At 40.0% G+C, this 12632-nt stretch overlaps 1 protein-coding gene across 1 annotated transcript in view; it reads right to left on the bottom strand.

Moving 5' to 3' along the window:
- Window positions 1–12632, bottom strand: part of LOC140271697 (chemokine-like protein TAFA-2) — a 77050-nt gene that overhangs the window by 35636 nt on the left and 28782 nt on the right. Inside the window, exon 2 of the mRNA XM_072366985.1 lies at window positions 2838–2938. Coding sequence (XP_072223086.1) covers window positions 2838–2937 — 100 coding nt within the window. The 5' untranslated portion in view covers window position 2938. The remainder of the gene's footprint in view (window positions 1–2837; window positions 2939–12632) is intronic.

The raw sequence follows: 12632 nt of genomic DNA, 5'->3' as shown, positions 1-12632 counted from the left end.
GCCAGAGAGCAGGAGAGTCAATCTTACACACAAACAGACTCAAAACGCATACACAAAGCCATCATTGTAGATACTCACATTTCAGCAAGGACACACATTCACTCAACAGACACATAAACTCACACAGGGAACCTTGTTGTTTCGGAAATAACATTATGAGAAATGCTCAACTGCCTTGCAGAAGGCCAAAGGACTGGTCTGTCTGATATGAATTCTTTTTAAAGGATTTTAAAAACATTTTTAGACAAGATTCATGCTAATATTTTCTTTTTCATTCAACCACTAATAAAAGACCTGTACAAGGTAGATGCTGAAATATACAATGGAATGAAAGCAGTGTAAGAACTGGGGCTCTAAATTATTTGGATAATCCTGTACGTCTGTTTCAGGAACAAACGCACACAAAAAAAGCTCAGATGTTGGTTCCTTTTCTCTTGCCCATGTTCCCTTTCTACAGCTACTCATTGGTCTTCCTCTGATCAGAGCAGTAAAGTACCTCTTCTTCTGTTAGTTGTCAAAGACGCTCTTTCATTTTCTTCTCCTTCTGGAACAGAAAACTCAAAACAGGTTCTTATCAGTACAGACTTGATTTTAGAGAAAAATAACAAAAGTTTCATGGTGCTAGAACTGGTTGATAAAGGCCAGTTGTAAAGTACTGAGCTGCATTTCTCACTTAAAAAAAAACAGCTTCACCAAAAGCACAGAGTGTACTGATGTGTAGTCCTGATGAAGTCCTTATGAAGGATGAAACCTTCCTTCCCACAGCTGTGGCCTCGTTCTTCTCACCCTCTCTCACAATGTTTCTAGAACGCGTCTGAAATACACTTAAGTTGAATGGGAGAAATACTGAAATTTAGGTTTTCTCCAGCAAAATGTAATTATTCAACTCGTTTTTTTTAGGCTGCAGTTATATTTTTAGCATTGTTGACATCAGATACAAAGTATCTACCATGACAAACAAGCACGCAGGCGCACTCACAACGGCCTGGATGACGGAGAATCTACCCATGACGAACACACGCCAGCAGTCGAGAGGAAGAGCGGTTGGTGCGCAGGACTTATTAAGATGTGAAAGCCAAAGGCAGAGTGTGACATTTTCAAGACATCACTGCCTTCTTTATGTAGTCTAACCAAACACAAACTCCACTATCATCACTTTTTGGTTTTTTATCTTTGGAGGATTTTGTATTTTTACTTAATAGTTCACCATATACTTCACATACCTGCTGTGGAGAGTTTTAGCACAGGGTTAAAGCTTTAGAATACACTGAGTGATTTCTGATCCCTGTCCCTGATGAAAAATGACCAGTGTGAAATAGATTATATCTTTGATTGTGACTGAAAATATTAGTCATACGTTGGTCGGGAGACTGTTTCAAAGAGTGAAGCTGTAACATTCTAGCGACCAAAGATAGCCAGGGATAAATTTCTGACACTTTCAGGATAATTGACCCGAAGTGTGCCTGCTCCTTTGACCCTCTAACCGTCTACAATGTCTTTTCAGCATCCAATAGGAATGTAGCATAGAACGATGTTGATCAAAGCAAAACTGGCACCATTGTGCAAAAACCAACGCATATTGAAAGTGTGTAGACGTAAGCCAAATAAGTAGGGATAATGTGGAATTTAAACAAAGAAGCAGAGAAGCCTTGTCTCTATGATCTATTATCGGTCCTTCAACTACAACTGTGCCAAGAGAGATGCAGTATAAAAAGAAAAAATGGAGGAATTGCAGGTCCCGTGTGAGAAGCAGATCAGCAAACAAATTAAATCTCACTGTAGTAACAGTGCAGTCATTTGTCAGCTTGTCAGCTCATAAAACCCAATTTGAGCTAATGTTACGGTATGAATATATGGTTCTTCAGAGCTTACTGTGATTCAGCAGATAAGTCTGCAAAAAAAAAAAGAATCTTGTCGTTACCAAGTTTATCAGAAGCAGGAGTCAAGTTTGGGTTTCAGCCTGGGGTAAAAGTTATTAGTGCAGTCTTTTTGGGGGGAAGTTATTCACCATATTTGTGTTCTGGGTGTTTAGCATTTTACATCTGTTTGCTTGTCTCTTACTCTCTGTGATAACGTGCATGAATACTGCCAAACTCCCTCAAAGATACACAAAATGTTGTTATAATCTAATTTGTAAATATTGTTTGTAGATGACCAGTATGACCTGTGGCACATACAGTAAAAAGCTCCTTTTGAAATACAGGTCACAGGTACAGTACACTCCCTGTTAAACCTTTTTTTCCCCCAGAGGTGTGGGATTTTCAGTGCAACGCAGGTGATCGCAGAGGAACCAGTGAGGCGAAGATACCAAACCTGCACATGTGAAATTAACTGAAGAGTAGTAAAGGGCTTCTGGGCTCAGTCATGCAGTGGTACAGCCACTCGGCGCACACAGGAGGTATATCCAACCTCCAGGAAATATTTCTCCCCAAAGCCTGCTGCTCTCTCGGCTGTAACCCCCAGGCATTTTTTTCGAGTTGCCCCACCATGAAGGGACATTAGACATTAGAGACATCTGGAACTGAGAGGACTCTTTAGCTGGATTACTTGTATTCCCTTTTCTCTCAATAAAGAACTTCTTTTGTGTGTTTGTCCTGGCAACCTTCCTCTGCGCTCCCATATTTCATGGAGAATCTGACCTTGTGAATTCCCTCAGGTGGCACACAGTCGATCCACAACAACTTTACAACAGGTAAAAAGAAATTGACTGCAGAGGCTTCCTGCAGAGGGAGCCTCAAATTGATCCAATACGTGGTTGTTGTAAATACACACTCATCAACGGACATGAATATTTTCTACACACACACAAACAGATGTACCAACATACGTCTACTTACCTATGTGGCTCCTGTGTGCATGTGTGAGGGAGGCCAGACAAAGGGATAGCAGTAGACTCCACACACCTACTCCACAAATGCAAGGACCCCGTTCCCGCATTCTGTCAGGAGAGATGATAAAACCACATAATCAGAGATTAAACACTGCTTCATTGTTTTTTCAGCTGCTTGTGGCATTTAAATGCAAATACAGCATATCTTCCCTTCCACCTTTTTCAACAGTTGCATACTGGTTAGTCTGTGGTGGACTAGGGACCTATCAAGGGTGCCCTGCCTCAACCTATGACAGCTGAAATGTGCGTCAGGCCCTCACGACCATCACCGGGATAAAGAAATTATAGAAAATGCATGAAAGAAAAGGTACTGGTTAGTCCAGCACTTTATATCAGACTGAGATACTGGATCTCCAACTAATGGATGCTTTACTAATGGTAAACATTTACACATTTATGGGGGTTTGGTGAAATTCTACCTTTAGCTTTAGTACATTTGTTTTTTTGTTCGACTATTTTTACAAAAACCCAAATTAACACATATGTTTTATTATTATTCTGCAATGTTGTCATGAAAATTTACATTATCTGTGTCATATTACTCTGTGGGTAATGCAAACGATAATAAGTAAACACTCAAACACACCTCCGTCCTTAATTGCATCTGTTGTTTACAACAAAAAGAGTCGATGCACATAATTAAAGTCTTTTATATTCTGGGCACAGAGCACAACATAAACTTCCACAACAGATGAGCAAAGTGTCTTTTTTTCCAGAAGGGAAACGATTTTGTCACTGTGTTTGTGTAATTTGTGTGTTTGTGCAAAGAAATAACTACAGGGAGGAGAGGTTTAAAGCAAATGTATGAGACTGCATAGAATCTGAAGAGTGCCTTGGCATCTGTTGTATCTTTTTCATGATTTATTCACATTTAAAGCAAAAACATTCCAATGCAGTCCGACGGATGAAAATTTCCTCCAAACACTATTTGTCTTTGTCACACTGCAAACACACAGCCAAGAGTTGATTTCTGTCTTCATTTGCCTAGATAGCGATAGTTTGGGGAAAATTTAATTGAACATGATCTTGCCTTGTACTTTGGAGCCTCTTGTTTTATTGCTCAAAGAAAAGCAAGCAAAGGCTTTCACACTGAATCATAATAGCAAACAGAATCAACTGGCAATGTAATGCAGTTAGCTGGCATAGAATTCACCAGCTCGAAAATAAATTTTGCTCAAATGTCTTAAATGTCTTTCCTGATGGTGATGTACTTTTCTTATAAAGCAGAACATGCACTGCAGGGACGATGTAAGTAAAGCAAACTTTCCAGGTTTGTGAGTGTGAGCAGATTAACTCGGTGCAGATGAGATTACAGACACATACACCTGGCTGGATATGAGTATGATTTGATGTGCTTTTCTGTGCACATGGACTATGTTTGGGCACACAGTTTATCTGCACACATGTGTGTGAGGGTTTTTGAGAAAGCGTGTGCTAAGCCCTGGCTTGAGTTCTGAGCTTGTTGTGTGAGTCATCTGGCCGTGCAGCCAGGCTTTTTTAGAGCTGGAAGAAGCTGCAATGCCAGACAGGCCAGGCCAAGGCTTTCCATGGTTCGAGGGTATCATACACTCACAGACACATGTAGAATCACCAATCTGCGACAACATTTAAACCACAAACAGATTAAGTGACTAATATTGATCTTCTTGTTACAATGCAATGCAATACAATGAATTTCAATTCTCTCCCTCTCTCATTTATTGCTCTCATCTCCCCTAGTCACATATACTTCCATCTCTGCCTCCCTTTACCCTCTTCCTCCCATCGTCACCTATGCTCTGCAAGAAGTAAATAATTAGGAAACAAAGCAGAGAACCTGCCAGCTTCCTCTCCGGCTCATTTAGACACACAGCAGTGTTTGTGATGATGCAGTGCCACTTCATTATGGCTGGTTGTTGGTCTGTCTGCTGCAGAACGAGTGGGCGTGAGATGTAGAAATGGATTCAGAAAGGAGCAGGGAAAGAGGGATGAAAAAGAGAGTGCGAGTAGGAACTGAGGCGGTCGTATGTGTGTGTGTGAGTGTTTGGGAACAAGGGGTTCTGATCAATAGATCTAAACCACTTGAGTCTTCATCAGCATCAAGCTCAGCAACCAATGGTGACACACTCAGCGACACACACACACTTTGTCACAAGCTTACATAAACACTCTCCTGCACTGGCAAACAAATACAAAGTTTGTAAATTTGGAGAAGAAATTTGATGGCAACTGCTTGTACACAGTTGTGTTAGACTTGTGAACATCTTATTGTGTGTTTCCAGCCTGATCATATCATCCAGTATCATCTTATAACCCTTTATGATATTGCTTTCATTAACTGAACACAAAGAATCAAAAGAAAAAGGAAGAGCAAGAGGAGAAAGAAATAGTGTTGGAGAAAGAGTGGTGCTCTCCAATGATTTCTGCAGTCTGTTCCATCCCTTTAATTAGTCCCATTGGAATGCCCTCCTCGCTCCACATGGCTGATCAGTTTCCCTTTCATACCTCCGGACTGTATTTCTGCGTGTGCATGTGTGGGCGTGTGTGCTTTTATGCATCTTAGCTGAAGCCGGACAGACATCTCATGGGCATATGAGCTCTGGTTGAGCTCCCACTGGCCGAGCAGAAAATGTAGTGGAAATATATTAATATTCAAGGAGTTTCCATTCTCTGAGATATCCTCCATTTAAAAAATGGGTTGCCTGTGCTCTAAGCATCAGTCTTTGTGGGAATAAATATGAAGTGATTCATCTAACAGAAGATACGTAGTATTAAAATATCACCTTGCGTTCAATAAAGCTGGGTTAGTTTTCAAAGTCCTATTCTCTGTAAGTAACATCATTTCTGGAATAGAATAAATAGCTTCCATGCAGCAGGTTGACTTTTGGAGTGTTTTCACACAAAATATCTTTGACTAAGTTAGAACAGTTTCCTGTGCACTTGGCATGTAGTGCAGTTAGTTTGACATAGTATGAAACTGTTTTGGTGTTTTTTATTAGTTGATATTACAGCCTTACAAACACTAAAATATTTTATGTCAGCAACAACATTGATAATTGTGTTTGAAAAATCTTATCAATGAATCCCATCAATCAAATCAGCTAAAATTAGGCAACCGGTAACAGAACCATCTTTGATAATGGTCCTTTAAATTAGTTGTACAAGAAATAAGCAGGCAGAGCTGCTTGTTCCAACGATCTCACGCATTGAGACTAGACTCATGCAATTCACAGTACACCACACATTTGTTTTTTCCACACAATGAAAAACAAATTCACAAATGATGACATTGCAATGTAATATGAGAAGATGGACATGGCCCCTGCAGACGTCACAACGCAGTATCGAACACCAACAGAGAGGGTATGTTTCTTTATCTCTTAATTCAGAACGGGCTTTAAAGATAAATATCAGGAATGAGTGTTGGGAGCTTAAATATGGATTTAGCTTAGTTTTATGAAGGATTTAGGTCAGAAGATAGAATGGAAACAGACCATGAATAACTTTGCACATAAAAATATGCTCAAGATTTAGTCTACAAAGCAAAGGGCAAAGCAAACCTGAGCATACTGAATAACAGGCAAAGGTGTGTTATGGTATTTGGCTTCATCTCAGTAGATTGTATCCAATTCAATGAAACATTGAAAATATCCAGACATATAAATGACATCACCATAATCCAGCACAGACATGACAGTGGTAGCATCAAGCCACCTTATGTCCTCAAAAATACAAGACGTATTCTAAATTAAAAAAGAAAGTTTCAATATGACTCTTTGAATGATTTGCTGCACGTGAGGAATAACAGAGAGAGAGGGTAATCAGTTAAAATGACTACATATTTTGTAGATATAAAATGCTCACATGCTGGGAGTGAAGGACAGGGCAGAGTGGTGCCAGGGTGCTAAGAGTGGGAGACAAAAAAAAACTCTGCTCAAGCTGTGAGGCTACTAAAGTTGACTCCCGTAGACCTGAAAATCTCCTTTATACCAGGAGAGAAGGGAGCTCTCACAGACTCATGCACTAACTACAGGAGTAGCCTACAGACATCAACAGATTCCCTCACCTGGAGGCATGACAGTTAGGGTGGACAAGAATGTTTGCAAAAGTCACACCATCAGAGAAAAGTTTTTAAGAAATCAGTGACGAGGGAAACGTTGTTACGTTTCCATACAGGTGAACATGTTGTTTTTTTCAGCAATGATGTGACAACCATTTACACGAGACATTGTTTTTAATTTCTCAGAAGAAGAATAGGAATTTGACAAATACAGGCTTTGCTTTTTTTACTGCATCAATACATTATTGATTAGTTATTGTAAGGTGGATACATATACATGTATGTTTGCACTTGAAATTTTCATCTGTTAAACTGTTTCCTTTATCTTTTCATTTGGCATTTCATATCAAGGCTTTGTGGGATTTTTTTGTTCAAACACTCTTTATTTCAATGGCAGCTCATCCTTTTTATGTATCTCACATTAAGTAATAAACACAGGTGTTATTTGTTTTAGAACAGTGTTTCAGTGTGGCTTGAGCCACACACAAAACCCTGCTGGGTAAATTCTCTCACTGAAATAGCCCTAATGGGAGGAGGAATGCCTGATAGAGGAAAGAGAATGAGAGAAAAGATGAAGAGGAGGGAAGGAAATTAGGATCTTCCCATAACTCACAATACATAAGGTCACTGTCCTCCTGTGCACTCACATCTTTAACAGCAAAAAATGCATCTAAGATATTCCTTACCACAATTAAAATCATCATTACCTGCTACAATTTCAACAAATTATTACAAGAGTCAGATTTACAAATATGATACATGTAATGCGTGATGAAATTAGAAAATTGGGCTTCCATACCAAAATACAAACATTACCCAAATTCTCTTTAATTTTCACAAAAAAACAAGTCTGTTCATTAGCATGTTAACTTGTGAATCAGGGTATATCTAGCTGACAAATTAAAATGAGAATAAGGATTAATGGTTGATGAAATTCATCAAGAAGTTTAGTGTTTCTCACTCTCATGAGATGTTACTTTCTATCTTTTCAATACAGATCTGTTAAGACATGATTGTAGAGCTAGAAAAAGCCCTACCAGCCGGATGGGTTCATCCAAGCAAACATGCCTTGTTGACTTACATACGTACTTGTAAAAGCCCTATTTAACTTTACTCGGACACATGTAGACAGTCAATTGGCAACTACATGGCTGTGTAGTTGCTCTTATTATAGCAGCTGCTTGGAGTCTGTCTGGAGGACATGGTCCATAAATGCACAGAAGATTGGCAGCTACTAAAAGGGGTTTTCTCGTCAACAGGATGTCCTTCCAACTGAATTTTCCCATCTATACCAATCTATTTACCTACTGCTCACATTGGCAAACACAAAAAGATGTTGTTTCATGCGGAAATGTAGTCAATCCCTTGAGTAAAAGCAGAGGAAAATTAAATAATAAAAAGTTGAAGCTATGTTTTTGTCACCTGAATTTTTTTATTCCACTACAAAGAAAGTGGATGGATGATAATTTCTCAGAGGAAATCTGTGTATTCTTGTAAATCAGTGGACAGGCTTTTTTCGGGAGCCACAGTGAGGAATGCAAGGACTCTCCTAACTAATTGCAACCTCAGGAGATTTTGCTTGATTAGGCTTCCCTGATCTTGCCACGAGTGTGTCTATGTGCATGCATTCATGCGTGTGTATGTATGAGTGTGTGTATCATTAATCAAACCCACGGTTTGGATTCTGCAGATAAATTGACTCCATGTGACCTGTAGTGAAAGCTAGTGGTTCTAAATTAAGCCTCCAGTTTAAGTGGAATTGTGGAAACACTAACATGGTGTGTGTATGTGTGTGTTGTGTACGTGTAGCTAAGGAAGAAGATGGAAGGAAGAGGGGAGGTAAATGAGGAGTAGGACGCTTTCAGCCATTTACTCCTCTATTCCTAAGCCTTTTATCCATCTCTCACAAGTTAACAATACTCTATGACTTCAGCAGAGTGCTCGTCACAGACTTGACGTTCTCATCTTTCAAATCAGCTTTTGCTGCTGCCACTTCATGTGTGTCCCTAACTCATCCCTAAAGCTTGTTTCGACCCAAGGGTGTCACACTCCATCCATCTCCTTTGTCTCTACTTCTTTAGTTCTGCCTCTATCTCATCGTTGTGCTAACCTGGAGAGCTTGTTCCACCGTGAGGTACAATCCTGATGTCGCTACCAATCCATCGTCCACACACGACGCGGCTAACTCTAAAACTTCCTCGGGTCAAACACAAAGACAGGCGCATAGAAACAACAAGCGTCTCTAGTGTGTGTCTGCTGACAGTGCAGATTCAGGTGCTAAACGCAGTCATGCTGTCTGAGCCTTTCTATCAGCAACTAGTCTGACAGCATCAGACAATAAAAGAAAAAGGGAATTGCTAACTCTCACCTACGGGCGTGAGCTACACCATTGCTGTAAGCTGACTTAACTCCGCGAAAATAACATCAAAGTCCCTCTCTCGGTAGAATACACAGCACACCACTTCTGAATTTATCTGTTACATTTTGATTATACTTAAATTTTTCTGCAAGGTTCTTGAGCAGTAACAGGAAAAAAGACTTTGAAGTAAATAAACAAATGCAATAAGGGCTTTCTTGAAGCTTTAAAATTAAGGAAACATATTAAAGCAAAATGCAAATGGCCTCCTCTGTATGCTCCCTGTTGAGAGAAGCATCTGGCATGGGAGCGCACAGAGGAAAAACTAATCCATGTCGCTGAAATGGTTTCTAAATTTCAGTATTTTAAGCCTTCATGCCAGCAACACACTTGTCTGAAGGAATTTACTTTCAGGATGTCAGTCTGTCCCATTCTCATCAGCACAATTCCATCCATACATTTTCTATACCCGCTTAATCTGTCGGTCGGGTCGCGGGGGGCTGGAGCCCATCCCAGCAGTCATCGGGCGAGAGGTGGGGTACACGTTGGACAGGTCGCCAGTCCATCACAGGGCCACACAGAGACAAACAACCACACACATGCTCACACTCACTCCTAAGGACAATTTTAGAGACACCAATTAACCTAACATGCATGTTTTTGGATGGTGGGAGGAAGCCGGAGTACCCGGAGAGAACCCACACATACACAGAGAGAACATGCAAACTCCACACAGAAAGGCCTCAGGTGGGGATCGAATCTGGAACCACACACCACTATTTTGAATCCTGGGTGAAGTAATTAGAGTAGAACTGACATTGATTTAATTTGTTCAGCTTGCGTTTGAGTTTTCAAGCAATGTTAAAAATGCCTAAATGGTGGCCTTAAGATTCAAGCTTTCTCTGCTCAGTCAAACACAGTCTTTACAATAATATTGTAACGACCCAGAATAAGGTTAAGAGCACACAGTTGGTTGTTTCCCCCTCTTCCTGTCAATCACTAGACCACAGGTCATGTCACTCAGGTGTGGGCTGGTGGTTGGTGGGACAGAGTGGGCGTGAGCCAGTCTGGGTGCAGGTTTGGGCGCTCTCCTGCGTTTGGTTGAGAAGCAGTGCTGATGATCGCATGTGGGTTATGGTCCAACAGTACTGTGTTGTAAACGGGATTGAGTTCTGTAAAATAAAAGAGCAGTTCGACAACGTCTTGTCTGAGAAGTTCCCCGCAAGTCATTACAATATATTCAGCATAGGCTGTTGCTGTTTCTACGGCGACACATTTGCGCGTGAGCTGTGCTGGTTAACGAGCTTCATTACTGGCCGAAAACTACAAAAAAAGTCATGTTGTCTCAGTTCTTTGGAAAAGGTCAGTTTTGGACTTTCAAGTAATACACAGACAACAGATTGTAAAGTTTGTCAAAGGTGTTGAGAATGAAAAACATTTGTTGGGTTCGGATGTTGAAAATGTGTAAACATATAAGCGGCACATATTTTGTTGAGGTTACACGACCCCTTTCATCTGTAGTCCTCTCCAACCAGGGGCACTTTATATTACTTTACCTAAGAGTTTTTTTTCTTTAAATAAAACATTTTCTGGTTTTTGTTTTGTGTTAGTTATTTTATTATTCACTTATTTGTCATACCGCATGTACGGCATGTCATTTTAACAAGGGAAACTGTTGACTTAGTCTTGTGCTCGTGAGGAGACAAAAAAAGTGAGTAATTCATAAGATGTGTTCAAACTATTTTTGTTTTTTTGTTGCTGCAGTTCACATTGCCCTGCCTCACCATAAAATCATCACACATTATGAGTCTTGGACTTCATATTATCTGTGACGCATAAATAAACTGCATGTAGACTGGTTGGTGGAGCTATACACCCATGACCTTGGGATCATAAGAGCACGATATGATCAAAAAGAAACAATACAATACCACGAGCCACTGTGGGAGATGTTCAGCAGAGTTGGAAAAATAAGCACATCTTTCTACTCAAAAGAACAGGGTTAGTGCACAAACTAAATTTTCAGGCAGTTCAGCAAGAATCTCATCGCAGAGCAACACTGAACTACTGTAAACAAGACACTACTGAGTCAGATGCATTAAGATAACTATATATACTGATGGTACTTGAGGCAGAGGGTGAAGTGCTTTAGCTATTTCCTTGTTTCTGGACCCACTGGAGAGGAAGAATGCAGGCTCTACTTTTCCAGCTCACTTTAAAAGTAGGATGATTTCATGTGTCCGTCTGCGAGACAAACAGGTGAAAGCGACCAGCTGTAAAAGCACTTACTCTTTCTATATGCTCTCCTCTATGTGCCTCCCAACTTCATTTTTAGGTTAGGTTTTCATAGTAGCTGCACTTTTTTTCTCCACCGCCCTCAGCTGGTATATTTAGATACTTTCCTCCTTTCACTCCCCTTCTGTTTCATTTCTGTTTTGCTTTTATTTCATTTCCCTTCTAGGTCTTAATTTTTTCACCACTGACACAAATGCTTTATTGTTTACTTTAATATCTGTATATCATAGCAAGGAGTGATTAATCCATGGATCAGTTAATCAGTTCACATAAAGGTAAAACAACAATCAATCTCCTATTGTTTGTTTCTTCAAACAAATTTTGAAATGAAATGAAACTTCTTTTTCATCTCACCTTATCTATTCAATCTGTTAATCAAGGAGTTTACTGACGGATTTATTGGTTCACGAAGAAGCTTGTGAGCAGCAGAGGGCCCAGGATGATAAAACAAATATCCAGAATACATCAGGAGGATGGCACCCAGTGATGAACTGCTAAGTGAGTGTCTGAAGCAGCTGAATCCCAGAGGAGGAAGAACCATTATGGAAAGATAAGCCTCTGCATGGCAAAATGTGAAGGTAAGGTGGTTTATAGGGATGTAAAAAGACACAAAATCAGTGTAAAACATCACTATTACTATGCAAGCACACATCTATGGTGCGCCAAATGATAAGAGTCGCCACACTATGAATCAGCCGGCTAGCCAGGCAAATCTCATAATGACAATAGCTGTCTTTGCTTGCCAGATGAGCACAAACAAAGCATGTCCCACAACTGGCATTAACACAATTTACAGTGCAACATAATTTAACTTCTGGAAATCATTTGGATTTTATAAGTAAGAAGAGACATTGAACAAAAATGTGTGTACATCAAAGGAAAGCAGCAGCCTACTAGATCTGAACACTTAAACACTGCTTAAATGTTATTGGAACTCCTCGGATGTAATAGAGCTAGCACAAGCAAAAACCCTAAACCACAATTTTTCCTCAACTCATCAAGGTTAAAGGTAGTTAAAGCATTGATCGGTGGATTTGCTGCTCAAGTTTTCC

The sequence above is a fragment of the Leuresthes tenuis genome, unplaced genomic scaffold (genome assembly GCF_036924035.1).
Source record: "Leuresthes tenuis unplaced genomic scaffold, fLeuTen1.0.hap1 SCAF_16, whole genome shotgun sequence".
NCBI classification, from domain to species: Eukaryota; Metazoa; Chordata; class Actinopteri; order Atheriniformes; family Atherinopsidae; genus Leuresthes; species Leuresthes tenuis.
This window is presented reverse-complemented; position numbering and strand designations above follow the sequence as displayed.